A 26,309-nucleotide genomic window follows, 5' to 3' on the forward strand; every position below is an offset into this window, starting at 1 on the left:
ATTAAGAACAGAGTGCAATATTAGGTTTCTCTCTCTGTAAAGTTATTTTAGAAGGCAATCACCGGGTAGAGTTAGAGAATTATAACAGGCCCAAAGGGTTATCTACCCACCAACCTGATGCCAAAGATAAAAGCCTTCCTACAAAGTCTTTGACAGGACATATGTGAGCATTTTTTTTTCCCTCTCAACCTCCCTCCACTGGCAAACACCTATGCATTGTTCAATGTTAAACTCAAAGTTAATTCCTTCTATAAAGTCCTCCCTAGCTCACTGTTCTCCATATATACTGCTCTCCTAGAACAGATAACATTTAATGATGCTTATGACATATGTGTTTCCTCGTACCAGATGATAAGCTCTCAAGGATAAAGATTATGTCACATTATTTTGTACACCTAACATAGTGTTTGACACATAACAGGCATTTAATAATTACTTCTACTGTAATTCTTGAACTCTCCCAATGAAGAGGAGCCAACCACACCAAAACAAAGCCATTTTTAAACAATCATGTTGTTGGGTGGGGTGAAGCACTGGAAGACAGAAATTTGTTCCCTGTCATTCACATCGCTACCACCATCTCTAGCTCCTACCTTTTCAAGCTAAATGTTCCCATTTTCCTCTGCTGTTATTCCTACAAGACAAATTTCAGATGCTTTTTACCCTCATTGCCATCCTCTAGAAGTGCTCTAGTTTGTCAATATTTTCTTTAAATCTAAATACAATACTGCGTGCATGGTTCTGTACATCACATATTAGACTCCCACCTAACTTTGTCCCAGGCACAATACTGTTCTGTGGCATAGATGTCCCTTAGCTTTCCCCCCAGTATCCCTCCATCTTCTGAGAGCCATGACTGGAAACTTCAGTGAGATAGGACCTCTGTTGTCTCAACGACCAACGTACTTAACCAGACAGAAACTTCTATAGAAAGTTCCTCACCATCCACACATTTGTACTAATTTAGAGCTTTTCTTAAAGGGCCCATGATTATAAGCAGTTGCTTCGGTAATTAGCTGAATTGAAAGACAAGAGTGAAGCAAGGGGGGAAAGGGAAACAAAACATTCTGACTTGATTTCTTCTGCTTTAAAACAGAATTTTGAAAAATTTCTCTTCTCAAAGTATCTAGCAACTAATCTGGATTCTTTTTGCCTGTAAATATTGTTTTTTAAATGTCCCAAAAAAGTTTGTTTTTTCATACACTTCAAACAACAAATAGGAGTCTCTGTTGAAAATATTAGTGTGTAGATCAAAGAGAAATTTTACTCAATAGCAAATACCTGGAAATCTTTCAGAGAACTTAGATGACACAGCATCACCATGCATGGGATTCTGCTTTGTGGCCCAAGTAAAACATTTTATTACTCTTATGTTACACCATGACTTGCATGTGAATACTTTCTTATTTCTAGAACTGGAGTATTGTTCTATTATGGTAATGAACTTGAATTGAATCAGCACATCAACTCAGGCCACCTCTTTGCAGCACAGTAACAGAACTTGACTTATATAATTTCAAACCCAGTATAATTTACTTCCTGGTCAGACCACATGTAAACATGTTTAAATGTTCTATAAATGTTCAATGATTATATCCTCTGTCTATTCATATCTCTTACATGTTGAAATAGTATATTAAAATAAGAAATATTTGGCAGTTTCATCAAATAAAAGGGCTGGATGCCTTAAAATACTAATTTTTGTTCAATTTAGGCTTATAATTCCTTGGGAAATATTTTTTATGTTTTTCCTATGAAATTACGTTTGTAGAGCTGAATGGTCATTTGCCAGCTCCTACAATATTCTGAAGAACTAAATATACATGCTACCAAATCAAGAGACACACATTTCTTGAAAATTTACAATATGCTACACTGAGTACTTAGGTCTGCCCAACTGTGAGAAACTGCCTTCTGTTAATGATGTAGTTAAAATAAGCATATTGTTCCCACGGAACACCTTTCAGTTTCAATTCTATTCATGAAGAATTTGGTGACTTGGACACGATGTTCACTTCTTTTGAAGAACTCTCTCAACAAATGATTTTCTTAAGAAAGTAAACTAATTCCCCAACTTGCTACAACTGGCTTAATATTCAATTTCAAGTTCTGCCTTAATTACAGCAATATGATTTTCATAGTCAAGGTTCAAGGAATCCAACTGATGTCGTGATCAGCTATCAAGAAGGTAATTTTCTGATTTTTTAAAAAATGTACCTCTCTCATAACTAGAAACGAACGGTGAGTTCTTAAAAAGCATAAAACGTATAAAAGCAAATAACCATACAAAGATACTTTATAAAACACGTTTTCTGGGGCGCCTGGGTGGCACAGCGGTTAAGCGTCTGCCTTCGGCTCAGGGCGTGATCCCGGCGTTATGGGATCAAGCCCCACATCAGGCTCCTCCACTGTGAGCCTGCTTCTTCCTCTCCCACTCCCCCTGCTTGTGTTCCCTCTCTCGCTGGCTGTCTCTCTCTCTGTCGAATAAATAAAGAAAATCTTTAAAAAAAAAAAAACAAAAACACGTTTTCTTCAGACCAGACCAGTTCCGAAAATCCTACAATAATGAGGACAGACATGAACAGTCTGCTCTTATAAGGAAATCCCAAACTAATGATCCTAAGGGTCCTGAAAGATGAGGCAGGTTCCAGGAGGTAATAAAGACTTTATATCATCTCATGAGGAAGCTAGGGCTCCTAGAGTTCTTCCACAAGCTGATCTCCAACCCCCGATTTCAGAGCAAGCATATTTTCACAGAAGTCTTCAGACCAGAGCCAGTGCAAAAACACTTCAACACTTGATCATCATCCTTCTAACGGCTTTAACAAAAATCATACTGAGATTCAAGTATTTGCCTTGGTCTGAAATTGGTTTTTTCACACAAGTGAATGCTAGCTTTCTGGCTTTGCCATAGGATGAAAGAAAACATAAAAATATTCAGCACTTCAATAGGACTGATCAAAGAAGATGAAAACATGAGCAGATTTGAGTATTCCCCTGTCTTCACCAAAGTATATATTTTAAAAGAGGTTTTAAGATGAGAAACAACCCAGATGTCCATCCACTGAGAGTATTTTTTTTAATTACACATCCATTCAATGAAATTCTATTCAGCTCTTAAAGCAACAAAAAATAAGACGGTATCATCTATAAAATATTCATGCCAAAAATTTTAACTGAATCTTAAAGGAAACACACTCTTTTGGCTCTCTGAGCAGCACCGTGGTTGTTACCAAGAACAAGCACCTTACAAAAAAGGCAGCATTTGCCTTGGCTCCACTCCAAGAAGAAAGTAGTTGATACATTTTCTAAGAAAGATTGGTATGATGTGAAAGCAACAGCTATGTTCAACAATAAGAAAGACTGGAAAAATACTAGTCACAAGAACTCAAAGAACCCAAACTTTATCTGGTATCAGAGGTTGCTATGAATTGACTTTGTCATGCTCTGAAAATTGGTATCTTGAACAAATTCCTGACATCGACTTATTATATTTTTAAAATTTTTCTCTTTTCCAAAAATGATAAGACATCTAGATTCCAAATAAATAAGATACTTTAAAAAGTTGGAGGGATGGGAAGAGCAGTTATTTTGACACTGTAGGTCTCTTTTGAATCAAACAGTAGAAACTCTAATTTTGCAAGGAATGACTAACACTCTACCTCTCGAGTGGATTTTAGAATGTAGAGGTGGACAGGTGGTCCATTCTAGAAGGCATGTGGTTATGAGCTGGTTGTGACCTAAAGGGACAAGTTAATGGTGGTTTACCACTAGTAAGCTGCTCAAAACCGTATTTTACAAGCAGGAACCTCAATAGCATTCAAGAACAGGAAAAGGCACTTCCAAGTTCATAAATGGTTATAAAATGGTTATAATCTGGTTCTTTCCCCCAAAAAAGAAACTGCTTTAAAAGATTATATCCAGCTACTTAATAAGGAGCACCACTAAAGTAAAGAGAGCTCCAGAGGGTGTTTTGTTTTTAAGACGATAGCTTTATTTTACAGCAATATTAGCAATTTGCTAATCACGCTACTAAACTTCCCTCCTTGGAAACACTTCACCTCCTTGAAAACCCTTAGAACAGGAACTGTTCTTTCTAAGTTACAGCCAAATCCACTGTCATTAACATAATCATAGATTCACCTCGCTGAGCTTATGGGTTATGTCAATATGTCATCCTGCAGGCAGCGGAAAACCAACCTAATAGGGAAACTAACAAGTCGTACATAGTTAAATCAATTTTGCTTCATGTTTTTAAAACTAGTTCATCTCTCATTGAAATTGTGCTGTTATATGAACACTAAAGTTCAAGCTAAGCAATTCTTCAGCTACTCCAAAAAATACAGTAGGATGTTGATGGATTTCTGACTGGGTTTTAAATCCAGCTCCCCAAAGAATAAGAGCAACAGAAACCAAAGTTTCTGCAAAGCCTTCAGAACAAAACTTCAAGAAGAGAAAAAGTGTTTCAAGAATGATTATTATAATTAGAATACGCTTTTGTACTTAGAAGACTACCATATTTTTTCCCTCTACAGCACAAAAATTGAACCAGGAGCAAAAAGTGGGGAAAAAAAAAAACCCAAAAGTTGGTTCATTCAATGAAAGGAAAAAGGAAAAAAAAAAAAAAAAAGATTGTTAAGACCGTACCCACCAAAACATTACTGATTTGAGCTAAAGAGTGAAAAAATGAACAGACTTTAGAAGGAATTCTGAAAAGATTTCACTTAACTATTTATAGAATGAAGAGCAGTTTAAAATATTCTTAAATATCATTTGCTAATTTCTTATACTGTCCTTCTGTCACACCCCCATCAAGAGCTCTCTATAACATCAGTGAGGGTACGAGCAAATCAGCACTAGGATCCACTTTCTTTTTTTTTTTTTTTTTAAGATTTTATTTATTTATTTGACAGAGATAGAGACAGCCAGCGAGAGAGGGAACACAAGCAGGGGGAGTGGGAGAGGAAGAAGCAGGCTCAGAGCAGAGGAACCTGATGTGGGGCTCGATCCCAGGACGCCGGGATCACGCCCTGAGCCAAAGGCAGACGCTTAACTGCTGTGCCACCCAGGCGCCCCTGGATCCACTTTCTAATGTGCAGTTTGACTATATGCATTATGGGCTGCGCAAATGTTCATAACCTTTGACTCACTAATTCTACTTATAGGTTATTACAGCAATGCACACAAAGACCTATATTAGATTATTCACTGCAAAGTTATTTATAAAAGCCCTGAAAGTAATCTTGAGACATAAAAAGAGAGAAAGTATTAAATTATGGGAAATCCACATGAATATCATACAGAGATTTAACATGGTTCACAATGAATGTATACTACCTTTATCAGAAACTATTTTTTCTACTTCTAAAAGAAAAGCTTTTTTAAGTTTGCTGTGTTCTAAATTTACCTTTACAGTCTTGAGAATATTCATCTGAGTTGTGTATTATTAAGTTACTTGATACAGACTTTACATAAAAGGCTTTGATATACCTTAAATATTTTGTTACTACTCATGTCCAGTTACTATTTAAGTTCTATTATTACTGCTCTATCCATAGTGGATCATCAAAGAAACAAAGGATAAAGATCACAATTTTTGGGGGGGGATAAAGATTATTTTTTTAAGGAAGGAAAAATATCATAATAATAGTAGTCTGCATAGCCTGAAATGTATCACAAAGAAAACTAAACAGAATTAATGAGACAGGGTAATTGTATTGAAAAGGAGGAAGTTTAATAAAATAAAAGTTCTTCAATTTTTCTCCAAAAATGAAAAGAGCATCTCTGTGTGTGGCTGAGCCAGGTCGCGGCTACCATGAAGTTCAGCCCTTAGACCAGACTAAATGACACACAGTGATTTGCTTTGTTTGGCAAAGTGCTTTTTAATAACATATTTAAATGCTTTTAGCTGGGTCTTAACACCCCAGGCTGACGATAGAATATCTGAGTCTAACAAACCTCACATAAGGATTACTTGCCTGGCATTTGAGTTCGCCTTCCAGCTTTAGACTTAAGTCCTACTTGGAGTCTCCCCAATTACACCAGGTTTTGTTTCTCCTTCCTCTCCTCCATCTCCTTTCTACTTACTCCTCAAACTCGACTCCTGCAAGTTGGAAACCACTTTCCTAATTAACATTGGACAATCTTAGCTGAAGTTCTAAAAACCTCCAAACAGCTTCTCTGTATTTTAACCCTTCTACGTCAACCCATAGAACAATTTGCTCTTAGCCATGTTATTTTTTCTAAAAGGAAAAAAGTGTTCCATGACCAAACAAGTTTAGAAAACATGACACATCATATTCCCCATTTTAGAGAGTCACAATATAAAAACCCTACAGTGAAGAAATCTGCTTTTATTTGTTTAACCCAGTGTGTCTCTAATTTGTCTTGAAAACGTTCTTCCTCAGAAAATGTGTTAACATGAAAAAGAAATGGTGTTCTCAGGAATACAGCTGGACAAACTGCAATACAGTAAAGACCCCTGAGTGGATGGATCACTGGTAGAAAGACAATTCAAAGGTGCTCAGAAATAGATTGACGGCAACCAAAAGTGAAAGACTACTAGAAAGTCACTGGGCTCTTTATGAACTTTTTCATGTTCAGACATTTCAGCACAGAATCAAGAAAAACACTGCTAGTCAGCTCATCAAATTCCTAAGTCATATTAAGCCAAGAGGAGTTGGAAATTTATTTTTGAAAATCATTATCCTAACAAATCCTGATAAGACTGGAGCTAGGTTTTATGAAAATTTAGTGAAAATAAATATAAAGTCTTGATTTGCCTTCTTCTTCCAAAAACAAACAAAAAGGACCTGTACAATAAAAGGAAGACAGGACTTAACAGCAGCAAACATAAAAAATACTTCGGGTTTTCATCAACGTTAAACTCAGTGTTGGTAAATACGATTATGGGACCAGCAAGAAAATTCCTGTAATTTTCAGGCTGCCTGAGTTAGCAGTATAGTATCTAGAAGTAGGGAAATTTTCATCCCTCACCCTCTCTTTTATTTGCCAGTCAGGACCTATCAGAGCTTTTATTCAAATCAATATTCAACACTTTAAGAATGAAGTTGACAAACTGAAACACCTGAATGAGATAAGACATTGATTCCACAAAATAAAAGCATCAATAGGAAATATAGTAAATGATTTCCAGCATTTGAAGACTTGTCATAGTACAGAGGTATTCAATTTATTTTTTATGATGTGGCACGAGGATGCTGATGGTGTACAAAATCACATGATGGGTGCTCATAAGGAGATAAATTTCAACCTAACGAAAAGATGATGCTTTTTAACAAGCCAGTATGAAGACTGAATGGTTTATTCAAGAGATAATTACAAATTGAATAAATAATTAGCCAGAATGGCACTGAGGGAATTCAAGCATCAGATGCAACGTAGGTCTAGCTAACCTTTAAAGACCCTCCCAAAACTGAATACCATCAGAGACAACATTACCATTTGGAGACAACATTACTAAAAACAATGCAATATACTCTCTATGGAAACGCAACTATCAAAGTCAGTGGGTGCTAGAAGCTGAGTCAGGAGAGCTAATTGTTCAATTTTCAGGATTTTGCAAGCCCATTGTTCAATGCAGTCATTAGTATAATTTTAATTTTATGAACTTACAACAAAATAAATTGTATTAAAACAAAGTTAATAAACACTCAAACCTATCACTTCCTAAGGTCACTTTGTTTAACTTGAAATCAACCTTGGTAGGATATTTACACACAAAAATCTGCAATTGCTACAAATCAGGACTTTTTTTGAGAGCAGTTGTTAAAGATTTGTCATCAGCACACTACATCAATAATACATTTAGTTAAGAATTATTTATAACGCTCTCACAAATACCATTTGAAGATGTGTCGAATAGAAGTAGAAATCGAAGAAATCTTCCTCATGAAACAGGAGAACCAGAAATAAGAAGCAGCATCTGAACAGGAAAAGTGATCTGCTTTCTCATTGAATAATAAATTGTGGTGCATTAATACAAAAGAGTTACTCTACTGACTTTAAAAACAACGATGTGAATCAATCTGTGTAGGAAAGATAAGCAACAAATAACACTAGACTCATCTGGAGAGAGATGAGATACTGTGTACCACTTTTAATTCAAATGTTTGCATTTCTTGGCATATGTATTATTTTGATAATAACAACAATGGTGTAATCAAACACAAAGAAAGGGGTCAATCTTGAGCAATACCTTGACCAGAAGGCAACAAACAAGCAGCAGCACAAAGACAACAGAGGAAAGCAGCCTTGACAAACGTAGCAGAAGCAGAGAGATATTCTTAAACCCAGAGAGCACAGCACTGAATGCCTCCTGCTGAGGGGAAATAACATATCCTGAAAGTTCGGATCACACTGCATTTCCTGTTCTTCTAGGGGAGCCGGCAGAGATCTTGCTATTCTTGCCTTCCTTATTCATGGGATATCTTTAAAAGAAAGGTTCTCAACTGGGGTGACCCCTAGGGGACATTTGGTAATGTTAGAGATGGCTCTGGTTGTAGAAACAGAGGGGTGCAACTGGCATCTAATGTGAAAAGGCCAAGAATGCTGGTTAACATCTGACAATGCACAGAAGATCCTCACACAATAAAGAATTATCCAGCCCAGGGGCTCCTGGGTGGCTCAGTCGGTTAAGCATCTACCTTTGGCTCAGGTCATGATCTCAGGGTCCTGGGATTGAGCCCTGATCAGCAGGGAGTCTGCTTCTTCCGCTCCCTTTCCCCTCCCCCCTGCTCATGCACACGTGCTCTCTCGTTCTTTTGCCCTCTCCCTAATAAATAAATACATAAAATCTTTTAAAAAAAAAAAAGGATTATCCAGCCTAAAATGTCAACAGTGACAAAATTGACAATCCCTGCACCACTATTGCTTAAGGCCACCTGAATGGATCTCTATTCTTTATAACCCAAGGGAATCTACCCAAGACCCAGAGATTCTGTCTTTGCTAGAAAACATGGTCATCAAATCTGAACTGATGTTCAAGAGAGCCTACAAGCCTTCTTAAAAACAACTGCCATGAAAGGTAGCCTGGGGAGAGGTTAAAAATGTTGCACTTGACCTAACAACTGACAGAGATCATTTTTCTTCAGAAAAACCATCTAATTGAAGTGGCGTTAGCATTTCTGCAAAGTATCGTAATATTTATTGGAGAACTTCTCAATTTTCTTAGAAGAAAGTAAAATAAATTCAAACACCATCTTCTCTAATAACATGTTGCTATTTTTGAAATTGTGAAAGTAAATGAACTGGAATTATGAGTTCAAATAACAATTATCATTGTAATTTAAATCCATTAAAATTAGATACAGTTGGCTACAAGCTCTACTTTTGTAGCTTCTCTTTCGGTCTTCAGTCTGCATAACTGACACCATTACTCCTCCACCAGAGCTTTGCAGCCTACTATTTCTTTAAATAGTAAGGTTCACCGCACAGGGTCTTGCCCATAGTAAATCACTTTATCATGTAAACTTAATCGTAAATACTTTATCAGTTAAGTGAACAAAAAGACTTTCAAAAGACTACTATACATGATCCTTTCACCTTTGCCAGAGCTGACTGAAGTTAGGTAATACCAGAAATCAGTTACCACCCATGATATATAATTTTTAGATACTAATATCTAAAAATTTAATATTTATAATTAACTCTCTCCCCTACCTGATAATATGAGACTGCCAGAACATAAGCGGCTTCTGAATGAAGGTAAATATCACTCTACAAAAACCACCAATAACCATGTGGTTTCAATGTATCCCCTCCCATTTCCGGCTGCCATTCTAAAATATTCTTTCTAGAATGTATAGGAATGGCCATTATCTAGCTTCAGATATTCTTCTGACAAAATCTCAGTGGGCTGAGCCAAAAGGTGTTAGCAGCTGAAACAGGTGGGAGCACAGAAAAGCATGCATATCCTTGGGCCGCTGAGGCTGACCTGTTTTGGATGCTAGTGAATAAAGTAAACCTGTGAGTTGGTAGCAGTAGAGGTCGTGGGAGATCAAAGAGGCAGGGGCCAATGGGACAGGCAACCGGAGAGGAATAAACAAAAATAGCTTAGAGTGTGGACTAAAGACGAGTCGTTTGAAGCAGTAATACATGAATATGATGGGCGTACCCAAGGAAAAGCCAAACTAGCACATATTTGAAGACAAAGCCAAAATGGCCAGAATAGCAGCACATAATCCCCGAGGCAACCACGTGCTCACAGCGGATAAGCCTATATAAGTAATATAATTGCCTGGATACAGTATCCCAAAACACAAAGGTAAGGTCGGCAACTTTCTTTAACATTAATGAAAGTACTCCCTGATAGTGAAATACAAGAAGCTGAGTCTTCCAAAGTGGTCTATTACCTTAAACAAATATTCAGTGTTATGAATTTAAAGTCCACTCATGCAACTCGCGCCAGTCCTGTAGGCCTAGCCATCAGCACAACCCTCATGGGGCTAGTGCATACAGTATATAAAGCTACAGTGAAAGGATCTGTCCTTTAAATAACGAATCTTAGCAACACTAAGAAAATTAACTACTGCATAACCCATAAGATAACAACAAGGACAGAGACAGGTTAATAAACAACCATTACTACACTGAAGAGTAATCAAAAAAGAAAAAGAAAAAATTTACTTACTTAAAGAATTTTTTTTCCTACGAAGTTGCTTTAGTAATGCAGGGGGAAATATGTGCTTCAGTGGAAAACTGTGCATTACCTAGAGCATGCCTTTCCCACTTATCTAATTCTGATTCTTTCAGAGCTATTTAAAACTGTAAGTTGTAGATATCTAATTGCAAAGCAAAATAACTCTTGTCATAGGCATGCATATTCTTTCTAAGTGCCATTGACATCCCTCCCTTACTGTGGAAAAAGTCCAGTTTTGCCTCCATTTATACAACAATTCCAGTATTCTAGAACTATAAATGTGTCTGGTTTTAAATTCTCCTTTGAACTAGTTAAAACATCTTATCAGTTACTTCTTTAATGATTTAAGTCAAATCTTTCTTTTTAAAGATTTTATTTATTTATTTGACAGAGAGAGAGAGACAGGCAGCAAGAGATGGAACACAAGCAGGGGGAGTGGGAGAGGAAGAAGCAGGCTCCCAGCTGAGGAGCCTGATGTGGGGCTCGATCCCAGAACGCCGGGATCATGCCCTGAGCCGAAGGCAGTTTCTTAACGACCGAGCCACCCAGGCACCGCATGATTTAAGTCAAATCTTTAACCCGTTTGTTTTATACCTGTATGAAAGGCATGATTTTACCTTTTTTGAAAATTATCTTAACAGTAATTTTTGAGAAAACAGTTCCTTTTGGAATTTTGGGAGAAATATTGACCTTTACCATTGATTATTTCCTCAGTTACGCTGCTGGATTTCATCATAAGAATAGCTCTTGCCCAGGAAAGGCAAAGAGGTTTTGAGACCCAAGGGTGATAATGCCCCTGACAGAACAGATTAGAGGGGGTCTGTAAGCCTAGTAGAGTGTCACCAACAGAATGGGGGCAAAATAGAGTTTTTATTCGTGCTAGAGAAGGTAAGGGAGGGAAGGAAGATAGAAAGCAGAGTACTGAAAGCAGAGAAAGCAGAGAAATCTCTTAGGCACCCCGCTATAGAGCAATACTTGACTCGAACGGGAGTTCTCGTTTAGGAACATGGAAGATACTCATTGTTTGTAGTTTCATAGAAACATAGCTGTATCCCAACGACAATCCTGTCTACTCTGTTTGTCAACCACAGATCCCATCAGGCCAATGCTTGTTCATTGAGAACCTGACAGAGCATCATGTCTCTACAGGTGTGTTTGCTGTGTTTGCTTTTGGTTTTCAGGAGTTCAATGAACATTATTCATCTCATCACAACCTATAACTGTGAAAGCTACGTGAATGCTACTGGCACAGTTAAAAGTGGAAACTTGTAACAAATTGAAAATGAGGAGAAAAATGATGAATGATGCATAATACAAGGGATAAAGTGTGACTGATTAGAAAATCCCTCTACCTGGGTTTCCTTCTTGAGGACTGATACTGGAAGAAAAGGTTTTCTGCTCAAACACATGAAAGGCTTAAAAGAATAAAACACATTTTGAGTCTCATGTGTTATGGGCTCACACACAGAAAACAGGAAGTATACTTCAGACCTCTCAATTCAAGGATGGTTTTGACATAAAAATAAATTGATTTCTTTTTTATATTATAAAAATGGTAACATAAATTTTACCACCAAGTCATAGCATTCCTCATATAGAACTTGATTGTAGAACCAAGCCAATATCAGGAAAGTAACCTCAGAAGAAGCTGAAATTTAGAGCATTAAATAACTTTGCACAGAAGGAAACTATATATAAGAATATAAAAGCCCTGGTTTCTTTATGGATGTACTTTTTCAATGCTCGAGTTTTTCCTTTATTAAACACTTCCAGATGCATAACATGTATGGTGGTACTAAGCCACCACTGTCCGTCTTGCTTCTTAAACTCCTGGGAAGTTGTCAGCATAACGGTAGGACTTGGGAAGTAAATGTAGGCCATACAATTTGTTCAGTTAAACCTCTTTTTTCTAGCTTATGAGAGTTTGGGTTGGTATACATGATCTCTCCAGCTTTTAGTACCTGGTCAGCCTTCCTATCTTTGCTGCTTTACTGCTAATTGTCCTCTCTTAGAAGGTAAAGTAACTAAAGTTAAGTTAAAAAAAGAAAAGTCATTTATCTCTTCAAGGACTTCCCCAAAGTCTATAGGTTGAGACTATATATTAAAGAGAAAATAAATTGCTCACCAAAGCTCAATCACTTGTACAGTTGCTGTGTCATTCTATTATCTGTCCAATAAGACAATTGAGGAAAGTGTTGCATTTGGCCAAACTACTGTCCACAACTAGCTATTCAAATGGTAAATAGCATTGCTGATGACAGTGGACATTCATTTCAATGGGAGGTAGAGTATTGCTTTTCAAATTGCCTTTTGCAATACTTGTTACAATATGATTGCAGCCAGATTTACACTTTCTCTGTGAAATGTACTGTACATATCATTCACTATTGGATAAAATATTGTTGTTAATTCCTAAAGTTTTTCCCTTTTATTATTTAAACATAAACGTCCAATTCACATATTCTCATTATACTGTAAATTTCAATTTTAATATGTAAACATTATCAGTTTAACACACAAAAATCCAATCAAGTAAAAAAACCTCAAAGATCTTAGAAGCATCTTTAACAACTCTCTCAAAATATACTACTTGCGGAATAGTTATTTTTCATTTACTACTTTATAAACTAAGTATTAACCATTAGTTAAAAAATCAACTGCTTTAGGGGCGCCTGGGTGGTGCAGTCGTTAAGCATCTGCCTTTGACAGATCCAGCGTTCCGGGATCAAGCCCCACATCAGGGTCCTCTGCTGGAAGCCTGCTTCTTCCTCTCCCACTCCCCCTGCTTGTATTCCCTCTCTCTCTGGCTGTCTCTCTCTGTCAAATAAATAAAATCTTAAAAAAAAAAAATCAACTGCTTTAAATATATATATATTTAAAAGGTAATGGAGTGCCTTAACTTGGTGATAAGGCCCCATATTAATATCTAGAATTAAAGAATAAAAATACAAAGAAAGAAATTTGGAAAAGCACAGAAAACTTATAAACAAGAATAATATTGTGACTTGAAGGCTTAAAAAAATGAGTAACTTCAAGAAAATGGATGAGGTGGGATACTGATTTTCTGATGAACAATGTCACGCTCAGTCATACTGTGCACCTCCCCAGCTTCCCAGTGCTCCTACCAGTATTACACCCCCTTTGCTGGACAGCTACAACCCATGAAAGAGATAATATTACATTAATAGTCATTTCTCGATTCTATTCATTTTTAACAGATAACTTTGCCTCTATCATTCCTAGTAATGTTTCCAGTTACAGAATTTTGGAGGTGAGTTCTGTGTTAACAAGTATATGGTATCCTTAGACACGGGAGCTGAGATCACACTGGCGATTGGATTTCCGGTGATTTTCTCTCAGTATCCTATGGAGTCCTGAGGTTCTTTAGATACTACCATGGGGGAGGGGGCTGGGAAGCAGAAAGAAAGAGCACGTAGGGTGCTGGCCACTGTCCCCTCAGACCTCTGAGGTCAATCAGTGTAGCTAACATTGTACCTGATTTCATTTACTGAGTTTCTTCATAAGATTAAACAGTTCAGCCTCTTTAAGAAACATTGGAAAACACCTGAACTACTTGATTTCCAGGATTTATATTAGCTTTAATACATTGTGGCTTACAAAGTCCTCAGAGAAAATGTTAAAAAGCCATGGGGATAAGAATATTAGTGTATGTAACGAGATAAAGCACAATAAAAGTCCTCAACCAGGTCAATTTGACAAATCTCCATTATAACCATTATGAACTTTTATAGAGAATCTTCTGTAGAGAACTCTGCAATAAGCCCTAGAGATACACAGATACAAACCAGAAGCCTGACCATGGAGCTCAAAAATGACATTCGTAGTTATGGACTCCCAACCCACTCCCTCAGGAAGTAGAATATAATTATACCGTGAGACCACTTAGCAGTCCGGGTCAGGATCTGCCCACAGGAGTCACCTGATCTTTGACCCACTTCACTCATCTGACCCCCCAGCCAGATTGATAACCATCCCCAGAAAGGCAGTTATTTAAGAAGCGTGTTTCCATTCTAGCTTCATCTGCTCGAACCTTGAGCCCTAATTCTTTCAGTAAAAAAAGATTTTTCGTATTTCAAAGTTCACTTAGCCCTAGAGTTTGCCAGAATTTCTAGCATGACTTTAAAGTCAAAAGGTTGGTTTTTTGCGTGCTTTGTGGAAATGTTTACCTTACGATCATATCATGTACCTCTAAATAACGCCGGCTGGATTCGAGAGCCCCTGAGACAAAATTTGGAGTTTCATAATTCCTAGAAGGGTTATACAAACAACTTACCTTTGACAGCTGCCAGAACTGACCTAAGATACAGGAATGCTGGGAAAGAACTGCATGAATTTTCCAGGCTAGATATTTCATTCTAGCATCTTAAGGATCAAAAATAAGAACACAGTTCTGGCCCTGTAACAGACTTGAAGGAGGGACTCCTAAGAGATCTTTCTCTCCCTTTCACTGTTACAAGAAGCCGAACAGAATGCTGGAGAAAGAACTATAATGGAGAATTCTTCTGACTCCCTTTACATTATAATAAGAACTCTAAAATACCAGGCTTGCTAAAAATGAAAGTAAAGCTATATGATTCCAAGAGATTACGGGATATAGGTGGCGTTTTCCTCCTCCCCTTTTCCTCCTCTTACATGTGAACTCTTTGGTAAAGAAAGAAAAAATAGACTCTACCCCTGCCACAACCAACCAGTAAAATTCTCAATATTACCATAATGCGCAAACTAGAGCTGGCTACAATTCATCCGCTTTACTCTGCCACTTAGCCTAAATGTGAAAATTGTATTTAAATATGTGCTGACCACATTTCAAATATAAGAATAAAAACTTTGCGTATATAAGCCAGAAGCCCAGAGTTTCTCAAATCTGAATTATTAATATCCAAATGAACAGACACAGTTTTTGGCATTCCTGACAATCAGACTAAGCAATCAGGCTAAGGAATACAGTATGAGAAAAATAAGGAACACATTTCAACTATCATATGGTAACTGAAGTTGAAATGGACACTACAGATGAAATGATGTCAAAATCATGATAGTGGGGGCGCCTGGGTGGCACAGCGGTTAGGCGTCTGCCTTCGGCTCAGGGCGTGATCCCGGCATTATGGGATCAAGCCCCACATCAGGCTCCTCCACTATGAGCTTGCTTCTTCCTCTCCCACTCCCCCTGCTTGTGTTCCCTCTCTCGCTGGCTGTCTCTATATCTGTCGAATAAATAAATAAAATCTTTAAAAAAAAAAAAATCATGATAGTGATTCCAAATGATTCTTGATTCTGAAAAATTACGAAAGATGAGCACAAAGTCCCCAACTGGTAAATTCAATTATATTGAGTTCATTTATTCTAGCTATTGGAATACTGGCCTCAAGTTCATACCTGTGAATTTAACTACTAAATAACCAAACTTTCGACTAATACAAGTGTGAAATTTACTAGATTGTTTTAAATATCTTAAAGCTCGTAGGATAATCTAGTCTTCAAACAGAGATAGAAGAAATTGCTTGCTTCCTCCATTAATCTTTTCCATTGCAAACAGAAGTCAAGAAATCAGCTAGGAATTTAACCGGGAAGGAACTGACAGAAGTCCCACTATTCAGCTCAGTTCCTCCTCCTTGTGGTCACAAAGGGAAGGTGCCTGCCATCTGGTGGCATTTCTTAAAGGAATCCTATATTTAAATGACTTACAGAATAGTCCTTTGAAAGAATGTATGATATCAATGAAAAGTGCTCAATTTTAATTTGTAAGTGATTCCACTTACTTCTGCTTCCCACTCTCCTGCATTCCTCCTTTTCAAAAGTCAATTTAAAATATTTTTTAACTGCAACAGTGCTGAACACATCTAAATGAAACAACACATACCTAAGAATTCAATATGCGTGTATGCCACCATCATTGTTAACACACATTGGGGGTAAATGTGTTAACAATTATGATTCACTAAACCACGGCATGGAACTTCACCCATATTGGCAAATCAGGGAGAGTGGGGATGCTTCTGGGTTTAGCCATCACATACAGGGCTCCAGCCTGCAGCCCAGACCAACTCATGCATTGTTTTCACATTCTCAGCTTCCATCAAATCACCAAGCGGTGTATATAAAGTGGTAGGATGAAATAAAAACACTTTTTCTTAATAGGTTTTGGATGGTTTCCTCTCAAGATAACAAAGATTGATGTTATTTTGATGAGTGTCTAGTGAGGTACCCCCTGAAGCAGGAAATGCCCCCTCCCCGAAAGGAAAAACAGTCCTCATTCTGGCATGTTTCCCCACCAGCTCTCCATTTACCTAATTTTGTCTGAGAAGATGCCTTCCTTCTTCATTCCTAGACCTTATTTTGACATTCAAATAGTGTTTTTTTAAATGCCATGTAATTGATTTTGCAGTTAGAAACCAATCAGAAGTGCAAAAGGTTATAATGGCCCAGCAAGGCTCGTTCTATCTATACATTCATCAGATGAGCTAGAAAGAATTAACCCCTATGCAGAATGTATGCCCTTTCCTTAAGTAATTCCCAGCTCATGGGAAAACAGAATTATCCAGCTAAGTCAGAGAAAAGAAGATCTGAAGAACTCGCTTTTTAGTAACTTTTAGACAAGAGAAAACAGAAGAGAAGCTAAGAACCAAGAACACTACTTCAAGAGGCAATTTGTCCCTGGTCCTTTGGGTGACAGGGCATTTTGCCAGCTGTCATTACTGGACCAACTAAAAGTGTTACACCCAAACTGTTGTCCCCATTAGGACTAAAGCCATTTAACATGAATGCTTTGAGGTGCTTGGATTTCACGTTGTATTGTCTGGCCTTACCAGAGAAGAGGAGAGCCTGCTATTCTCATTTAAATAGCATTTATAGCATTTTAATTTGTTTTCTTTCTGCAAATCATTTCTGACTATTCTTTGCCTTACATAATTGAAAATCTACACATTATTATACCCTTACTTGATGCACTCTTTCCATTCATTGTGCAGCTGGTTAGGAAAAATGTACAGCATAAGTGAAAAACCATGTTAGTAGGATATACAAGTTTTATATGATAAAGTAAATTTCTGTTAGCAAGGTAATATAAAGGTCTTCTCATATGATGGGAAAGGGTGTACAACCTTAAAGCTACACTTAACATTTATTTCTACCAAAAATTGAGAAGATGCCTCAAGGCCACCGGAGGCTGTATCACTTACATATATGAATCAGAGGTACTTTTATTTGCCTACATTTATTCTTCTTTTGTATACAATCATTTTCATAGACTTGCAGGGTGTATAGGGACCTCAAAAGTCATACAGTCTATCTTTATTATCTCTAGCTAAATTCCCCAAGCAGATGACTAGCTGTGCTCCATTTCATCATCATCAGTGAATGGAGAGGAGCCAGGTCCAGGGGCACTGTTCAATACCACCAAGCAGGAAGTTTTGACTCTTATTCAACCCAAATCTCACTGTTTTCAGAAAAAAAGGTAGAATAAATCACCATCCTATTTACCACAAGATTTTATATATTCAAGTCACTTTTTTGCTTCAGTTGGGTATCAGTATAGGTAAATCAGGTATCAGTGTACCTTCATCTGACCATAAGTTCTTGGAAAGCCAAAAGCTGCAGAGCAGCTTTTTATCCATTGCTAGAGCTTTTATTTGTAATCAAAAGCCATATTTTCTTATATTATGATTTCTCCTGTGAATTTCTCCACCCACCTATCCCTCACCCCAAAAAAGAACAGAACAAAAAAGTCCTTAGGATTTACAACCTGAAAAAATTGTGGGCATGTGCCCCAAAGCACACAGTTCTTTTTCTAGGTTGCACTTGTCATGACCATAAATTCATGTCATTTACAAATAAATCCCTGTCTATTACCCTCATTGAAATGTAAGCTCCATGAGGGCAGACAACGTGTCTGGTTTGTCAGCATATTCCCAGTATCTACTGTAACACTTGGCACACAGCAGGCTCTTTATACCTAGGGGGGCAACATATGCACTTGAAAATCGTTCTAGTGCAACACTCCTATTTTGGGGCTATGAAAATAGTCTATAAAAGTCATTCTTGGAAATCACTTGCCCAAGATTGTATAACGTGTTAATGACAAAGCCAAGATTATAACTCGATTCTTTATTGTCCATCCACATTTTCTGTCCATTACGACACAGAGGTTCTTGTATCTAATATCCTGGGCAAACAACACTACCGATGAGTAGGGTACAGAAACATTTCTGATCTAAACATCTTTTGGTTGGTTGCCTGGCTCCCAGTGTTCCTTACCAGTTGGAACATAGAGACCCTCCTATAAATATGCCTGGTTTGTACGTACTTTATGAAGGACTCCAAGAACAAAACCCAACACAGGATTCTACAGCCATAGCAAACAGCCAATTTATTCTCTCTTATGAGTGTCAAGTTTTACAGAGGCCAAGCCTCAGAGGCCAGCTGAATTTCTATGGTTCAGCTACTACTAACTCAAATATCATGCTAAGTAGAGCTTCACTTTGTATGGCTTTTTAAATTTTATTTTAGTGTTTCTTTAAAGCAAAGATTCAAAAAATAGAGCTTCCCCTGAGCACATGAAAAAAGGAAATGTAAATTTTCAGGGAGCGACGAAGGTAATTTAAAATTAGATTATGGTGATGGTTGCCCAATTCCATAAATTTATTTTAAATTTTTTTAAATTCAGACTTAAAATGGGTAAATATCATAAATCATATTTCAATAAAGCTGTTTAAAAATAAGTGTGAAAATGAGTCAGACAGTTGAACCACTTCTTTTAGAAAACATTTGGTATCAAAACTGTAAAGACATAACTTCATACTCTTTTAAGCACAAATTCTATCTACCTCAATCATGGTTTACCTACAAGGTCAAAAATTTTTCTTTCAAATTTGGTAAAAATAAGTTAGTAGACTAATATAGATATGTGCAAAGAATGAATCTCCATCGATGTGGCACTAAGAGATATTGACTCATTTGATTATCTGCATGAATGAGCTACAGATATATTTGCTTAATTAAGCATAGTATTCTCAACCAAAACCTGCCATTAACTAGCTATTGGGTTTTGAACAAGCTATATACATTTCAGGGCTCAGTTTTCCCACCTATATCATGTGTCCCCATGGATCAGATTAGAGTTAAGTAGTATACAATATATTTAAAAGAATAATAACTGCTATAATCTAATGAATAACCACTAAGAAACCACATTTTGGTAAATTATCAACCTCTAAGGAAGGTAGTATGAACCACTTTTCTGCAGATGAGGAACCTTGAACATGAGAAGTTTGACCAAGGCCCTACGGTTATTTAGTAGTAGTCCCAGGATTCCAATCCTGTTCAGGTCCAAAATCCGTATTCATTCTCTATTGCTCATTGGACTTTGTGCTTTTGATTTTGTCAGATGTGGGCATGAATCCTGACCGTGCCTTTACTATGCTAAGTCGGTCACCTCCTCTGAGTCTAGTTTCTTCATCTGTAAATATGAGATTACTAATATTTAACTTCAAGGTTGTTGGGAAGAGTAAATGAGAGTGCTTCCCCTACAATTAGAAACCATTCAATAATAGTCTTTCTCATCCCTCTCCCACAAAAGTTCCTTCCTGTGTTAAAAAAAGGAAAAATCTATAAATTCTATGACTTCCTTGTAGCCTACCTGGGTAAACCTCACTGGGACTGAGTTCTATCAAAAGCAATTAAAGTGAACACAAACAACACAGCATTAGTCCTTTGCTATCAGTCTTTGGCTCTGTGACGGAGACTGTCAACAAGAGTGTCAACTTCAAGGGGTGGGCATCTGTCCACAGGAACTGAGCTGAGGTCACAGACTTGTCTCACTCTGCCCTACAAACAGATGTCTGGGTGACAACTCTTAGTCACTGCAAACCAGGGTTAAAGCCAAACCAGGTGGGAAGCTCCGTATCTCCTTTCTAATCCACTTGGCCAGGCCATTCATTCCCTAAGACAATACCTCACTGACCATAATTCAAAATAACTAGTTTTCCCTGAGGGTACTATTTTCAACATAATGCCTTTATTTTGGTCATGTCTAATTATTCTACAAGCAGAAATGAGTGTACCTATAACAGTGATTTGTCAGCAGGAAACCTGTTTGATTCTGCATATTGGAATGTGCACCTTCAAATGTTTACCTTGCAAGTAACCTGGTGAAAACTGATGTAATGTGGAGCTCTAGTGGTGGCAAGAAAGTAAAGCAGCCATTAGTGAGAGCCAACAAAAAGCCAAGGAAACCACCTTTAATCATTTATGTATGTGTTATTGTGGTAAAATCACCATGTCTTATTAAACTAATACGTTAAGAAGAAAATGGTTCAAAATTATATTCCAAGATAAAATAAGGTAAACTCTAACTCTAATGGCTTTCCTCCAGATTACAAATTAGACCTCAACAACTAACTTACATCAAACATCACAAAGCAGATTTAAACACAAAAAACAACTCAGTGCTGTGGTTGTCACTTTTCTACTTTTTACCAAGTTCACTAAGAATCCTATTAATTTAACACTAGGTATTTTTCACATAGCTAACAAGAACACCGTATACAGAAAATTCTGGACTCTAAGTGGTATGATCAGTGAAGTCTTGTACCAACTGTCTTGGGAATTTAAATAATCCCTACAGGCTGATGAGGTTGTTGGAAGTTAATTCCTGCACTAGAAAAGTGCCTTCCTTGAATTTCTAACTTCTGAGGTCTTTCCCAACTTAAAACAACCAAGAGTGAAGCCTACAATGTCAAACATTAACTCTTTGTTTTCTTGTTATCTAATGTATATGTATTCTCAATTAAAGGGCTTCCTTTAAAAAAAAAAAATACAGCTCCATTATGGTCAACAATGTAGCAGAACATAAATAATAAAATTTTTATGATATACAACCAGGAGTTGACATTTGAAACTTTTAAACATAGTGCCTGGTTTAGCTGTGTCAAAATAAGTTATCATGAAAAAAAAGAAAAAAAACATTCAGAATATGAAAAAATACAGGATCTAGCCTTTCCATATATAAGTATCTTAGGTATCATGTTTCTGAACATTAAAGAAAATGTAACAGATTCATTTTTCTATAAGTGTTGATGGAAAAAATGAAAATGCTCATAAATGCATTAACAACATTTATCTGAAATAAAAATCTCAAGATTCATAGGGGAGATTTTCATGGCTTATATCGGTTGAATCTACTAGATGTTTTCCAGTGGACACATTCCAATGGCTCCTAAACTGTTAGATCTACAGTTGACTGACTACCAAGCCTCAGAGGTCTGTGAATGTAGATTTAATGATTACACAGGGGTTTTTATTCATTGATGTGTCTCTTCTCCATCCATCTATTAATATGCTGACATTAAAACAGTTCCCAAATGCTACACAGAAAAATGAAAAAATATAACAGCCTTTTCTGAGAAGTTATCAAGAATGCAATAGCTTGTAACGAGAAGCTCAAGATAAAGAACTAATTTCCTTTCGGCCCTCATCATTAACTATAGGATAGGAGAGAGAACCTTTTTGATAGAAAAGAATAAAAGCAGGTGTAGAAGTTAAGGTAATTTACTAACATAACTGTATGTCAAAGGGAACAAATGGAAATCTGTACTAAGGCAATATTGGTCACCAGGGAATTCAGAATCTAACATGTTCTGCAGGCCTTTTCACCACAGACATGAAAACTGAATAAAAATGAAGAATATGTTTCAATCTGTGAATCTAAGAACTTTGTCTTTGTATGCCATCTTGCCTGTATTTTCCTTGGTGATTCTCTCCTTTGCTTTCCCATAACAGGCCTTGATATGCTGCTTAAAATAATATTTGGGGCTCTATTTGCCATTCTTTTGACTGAGACATGTTGATTTTATTAAGTAAGTTGGGCCTGCATTCTTTCTTTACTATTATTACAGGTAGACTTGACAGATACAGGACTTTTGTTTTAAAAGTGCTCTGCTATGGAGGAAACCTTGTTAAATAAGTTCCATTTTACCTGCTGGGCAGTTGCATTCTGAAGGTGCTTCTCTCGCGATTCTTATTTTAGCCATATGTTCATAGGATTTCTGTAGGAAAAGAAGAGGTATTATCATCAGTAGCATGGTAGAGAAATGGGTTCTTTAGGAACTCTTGGCCATATGCTTGATTTACCAGCATTTGAGAGCCTGCATAACTAACATTTACATATGTACTTGGACTTTAGTCAAAAGGTAACAGTACCCAAGCCCTAAAAAAAGAAATGACTACTGACACTGTATCAAGACTGCTGGACTTGTACAATATCTTCCTCCATTCTTCAACAACCACCACCCTCGTCTTTCTCCCTCAGCTCAAGCGTATGTAGTCAATGCAAAAACCTGACTTTAACACGTTGTAGTTTTAGGTAAGCTAGGGATTTTAAAACAGCCACTATCTTATACATGAAGGTCAACTGCTTATCACGTTGTGCCGCAACCACTGCCAAACAGCCTCTCTGTTGGAAGAGCAAGTTCCAGAAAACCCCCTAACTCTAGTCTAATGCCGCCCCTAGTTGTGATAAATGTAACCTAGATTCCTTTCAACTCTCAACTGCAATGGCTCTGCATTCATAAACACCCCTACCACTGCATCCTTTATAAAAAATTAAGCTGCAATTTTTTTCTGTTTAAAACATTGAATATGAAAACATTTAATGTGTGAACCGATCAATTTAAAATCACATATAGGCTTATTTCACTTCTAAGAGTGATTACCATTTGTGTATTAATAACACCGATGGCCCTAACCTTCTTATAACAGATGAAGGACATAACAGATGTTACCTCTGGAAGGAATATTCTCCACAAGGTTGGAAAAGATTCTTATGTCTCTCTAGAAAACGAAAAACAGATAAAATGCCACCCTGCCATTCTGGCCACCCTTCCCTCTTCCAGTCCTCCCTCTATGTTCAGCATGCAAACCTTAAGAGTGAGGGAAGATGATAGAGACAGAGAGGGTGATATCAAAGGATGCGCATATCCAAATATATGCTACAGTGAGCATAGATGGTCGCCTAGCATATGCACACTCAGCCACACCAAGTATGCACAGAGTAAGGGTAGAGGCTGGTCGTGTACACAGAATCACACCTGTGCAAGATATTATCCACGTGCAAAATACCCCAGCCTTTCACACCTGAGCCAGAAGTTGCTCCACTTTCTCTTGCACCATTGCTTTGAGCTGATCCAGGCCATCAGGAGGCAGATGGATGGAAGGGTCCCCTTTTGCGGATTCGAGAGCAGCGATCCTCGCCTGCAGGTCGTTGGTTTTCACCCCCAGGTACAGACAAGACATCAGGGCCACCACTGACAGAAGGGCCGCCAGGGCCGTACACGGGGGCACAGTCCAGGCACAACGCTGCCCAGCGGGGCTCGGGTCCTCGGAGCCTGGCTCCCGACCCCCACCTTTCCCTGCATGCTTCTTCACCAGCATCGTGGAGGGATCAGCTGCCTCGGCTTCGCCTCCCACTCTCTACCACTTCCAAGAATCTTGAAAGGAAAGAAAAAGGACGATTCCTCCAAAGTTCAGTCTGGGTGGCTGCACAACTAGTTGGCGGAGATCGAGCCGGGGCGCGGAGATGGAGCTCCGCTTTCCTCAGCGCCGAGACCAGCAGACGTGGACCATCCTCTCCGCTTTCTTCTCTCCCCCCAGCTGGGAGTGAAAAGCACCCTCAGTCCGGACTGGTGGCAAAAAGGTAAAAACCGGAATGAAACCCTGCCGGTTGGCCCTCCTGGACCCTCAGAGGACGGACACCTCGGAAAGGGTCCTCGAGAGCGGCCGCCCAGGGTCCAAGGGACAGAGCGAGAGGCGCAGCGAGGGGCCGCCGCTCGCCCTCGCCACCGAGCACCCGACCTGTTGCGTCTCTGTTAGTTTGCCTTATTTCTACCTATTCAGTGTTTTTCCGCACGCCGACCTGTTTGCCACCTAGATTCAGCTCCAGGCAGAAAGGCTGAGAGAGACCGCGAGAGCGCAGCGCAAAAGAGACGGCTAAGAGGGAGAAGAGAGAGAGGAAAACGAAATAACCCAAGGAGCAAATTCGAGTGGCGAGGCTTAAGTCGCGGCTGCCCGAAGTATCTCCGCAGCTTCGCGTGTGCGAGCCTTAAATACCCTTCGGGATGCTCGTGTGTGAGCGTGTGTGAGTGCGCGCGCGCTCGGAGCTCGACGTCCCTCCCCCGACCCCCTCCCGGCGCCCGGCCTCCAACCCTGGGCTCCCGCAGCTTTGCGTCCCCCCCTTCGAAAGCCCCGGCAGAAGCCCGCCTCATTAGCATAATGTATTCACCTTCGCCCTGCCCGCGGGCTCCGCCGGAGACCCTCCGAGGGGGCGGAGAGCTCGGGAGGGAGCTGAGCAGGAGGTCTATATTAGCATAATATATGCAAATAGCGGAAGCGGCCACCGTGATTGGAGGGGAGCCTGGCGACCCCTCCCCCTCCACGCAGTAACTTCAGCGTCCCCTAAGGCCACATCTCCCGCCTGGGCCAGGGGCCGAAGCGGGGTCTACTGTGGGGAAGGCGGTAACTCCGGTTTATCCTGACTCGGCCCAGCGCCCCCTCTTTATCCCTCTTAAATGTGGAGAAATGGCCTCCAGGAGGGAAGAAGTGAAGCAGAAAGCTCTAGCTCTCCAGATCTTCCCTCAAAAGCAGCGGCGGGAGCTATTGCGATCTCGCTCTGGTGCAACCTTTCCCCCTCCAACCTCACTTTCCCACATGCCCTGAGGCGAAGTGTCTGACTGACGCCTGAGGTAAATGTCCCCACTTCCCTTCTCTTCCCACAGCCGCGCTGCAGAGTCTCCGACTAGGGGAAGTTTTCTCTCCCCTCCCCCAGTTTCCTTCTGTCTTGATGGGGCTGAGTCTCCTCCCCGCTCGGTGTTCCTAGTCTGTACTAGGGTGCTAATGCGTTTTCCTGATTCCCTGTTTTGTGGGATTGAAAAAGGGACCGTGGAGGTACACGCATGTCTCAGGATTTAGGAGAGGACTGAAGAATGAGGTCAATTTTTCCTCTTACCTGATTCTCCGCCCTCTGGATCATATTGCAAGTTTTCTGATGGGATTTTTTGAAAGGAGGTAATAAGTAGCATTTTAACATCTAATCGATTTTGAAAAAAGTATCTCACATTTACTCCAAAAAAGTCCCTTCTTATCTCCTCTTCCCCATATATTTTTCTTATCCTTCTTAATCAAGCTAATGTCAGGTCGATGCTCATTAATGTAAACAATCAAGGAAATACTGCACTAAGCTCGTCTTTCACAAACGTAAAGAATATTGCTAGGAATGAAGCAGGGTAAAGATGTTTCAACATTTGTTGATGGAGAATACAGAAATGAAAAAGGAGTAAGGGATGAAACAGACACAACATCGAAGGAAAACAGTGAATTGTGTTATAAAAGCAAAAGCAAAATTCCTTACAGTTTGTATTACACAGTAGTCTCAAAGGGTTGTCCCAGACTGGCAACATCATCAACTGGGAGCTTATGCAAAATTCAAATTCTGGGGCCCCTCCCTACACCTACTAAATCAGAAACTACTATTAATGATTCAAAAACTCAGAGATCTGTGTTGTAGGGAGTCCTCCTAATGATTTTGATGCAAACTTAAGCTTGAGAATCCCTGGCGTACTTTACAAGTTTTTTTCAAATA

At 38.8% G+C, this 26,309-nt stretch overlaps 1 protein-coding gene across 1 annotated transcript in view; it reads right to left on the minus strand.

Moving 5' to 3' along the window:
• LOC148109046 (collagen alpha-1(XXV) chain-like) overlaps window positions 1-24,809 on the minus strand; it is a 240,115-nt gene extending 215,306 nt beyond the window's left edge. The window contains exons 1-2 of the mRNA XM_087866389.1: window positions 23,810-24,809; window positions 22,653-22,722 (exon numbers count right to left, since the gene is read on the minus strand). Coding sequence (XP_087722515.1) covers window positions 22,653-22,722; window positions 23,810-24,106 — 367 coding nt within the window. The 5' untranslated portion in view covers window positions 24,107-24,809. The remainder of the gene's footprint in view (window positions 1-22,652; window positions 22,723-23,809) is intronic.
• Between the last annotated feature and the right edge of the window lie 1,500 nt (window positions 24,810-26,309).

Source organism: Ursus americanus, chromosome 13, assembly GCF_024610735.1.
Source record: "Ursus americanus isolate L20-20 chromosome 13, mUrsAme1.1.p, whole genome shotgun sequence".
NCBI lineage: Eukaryota > Metazoa > Chordata > Mammalia > Carnivora > Ursidae > Ursus > Ursus americanus.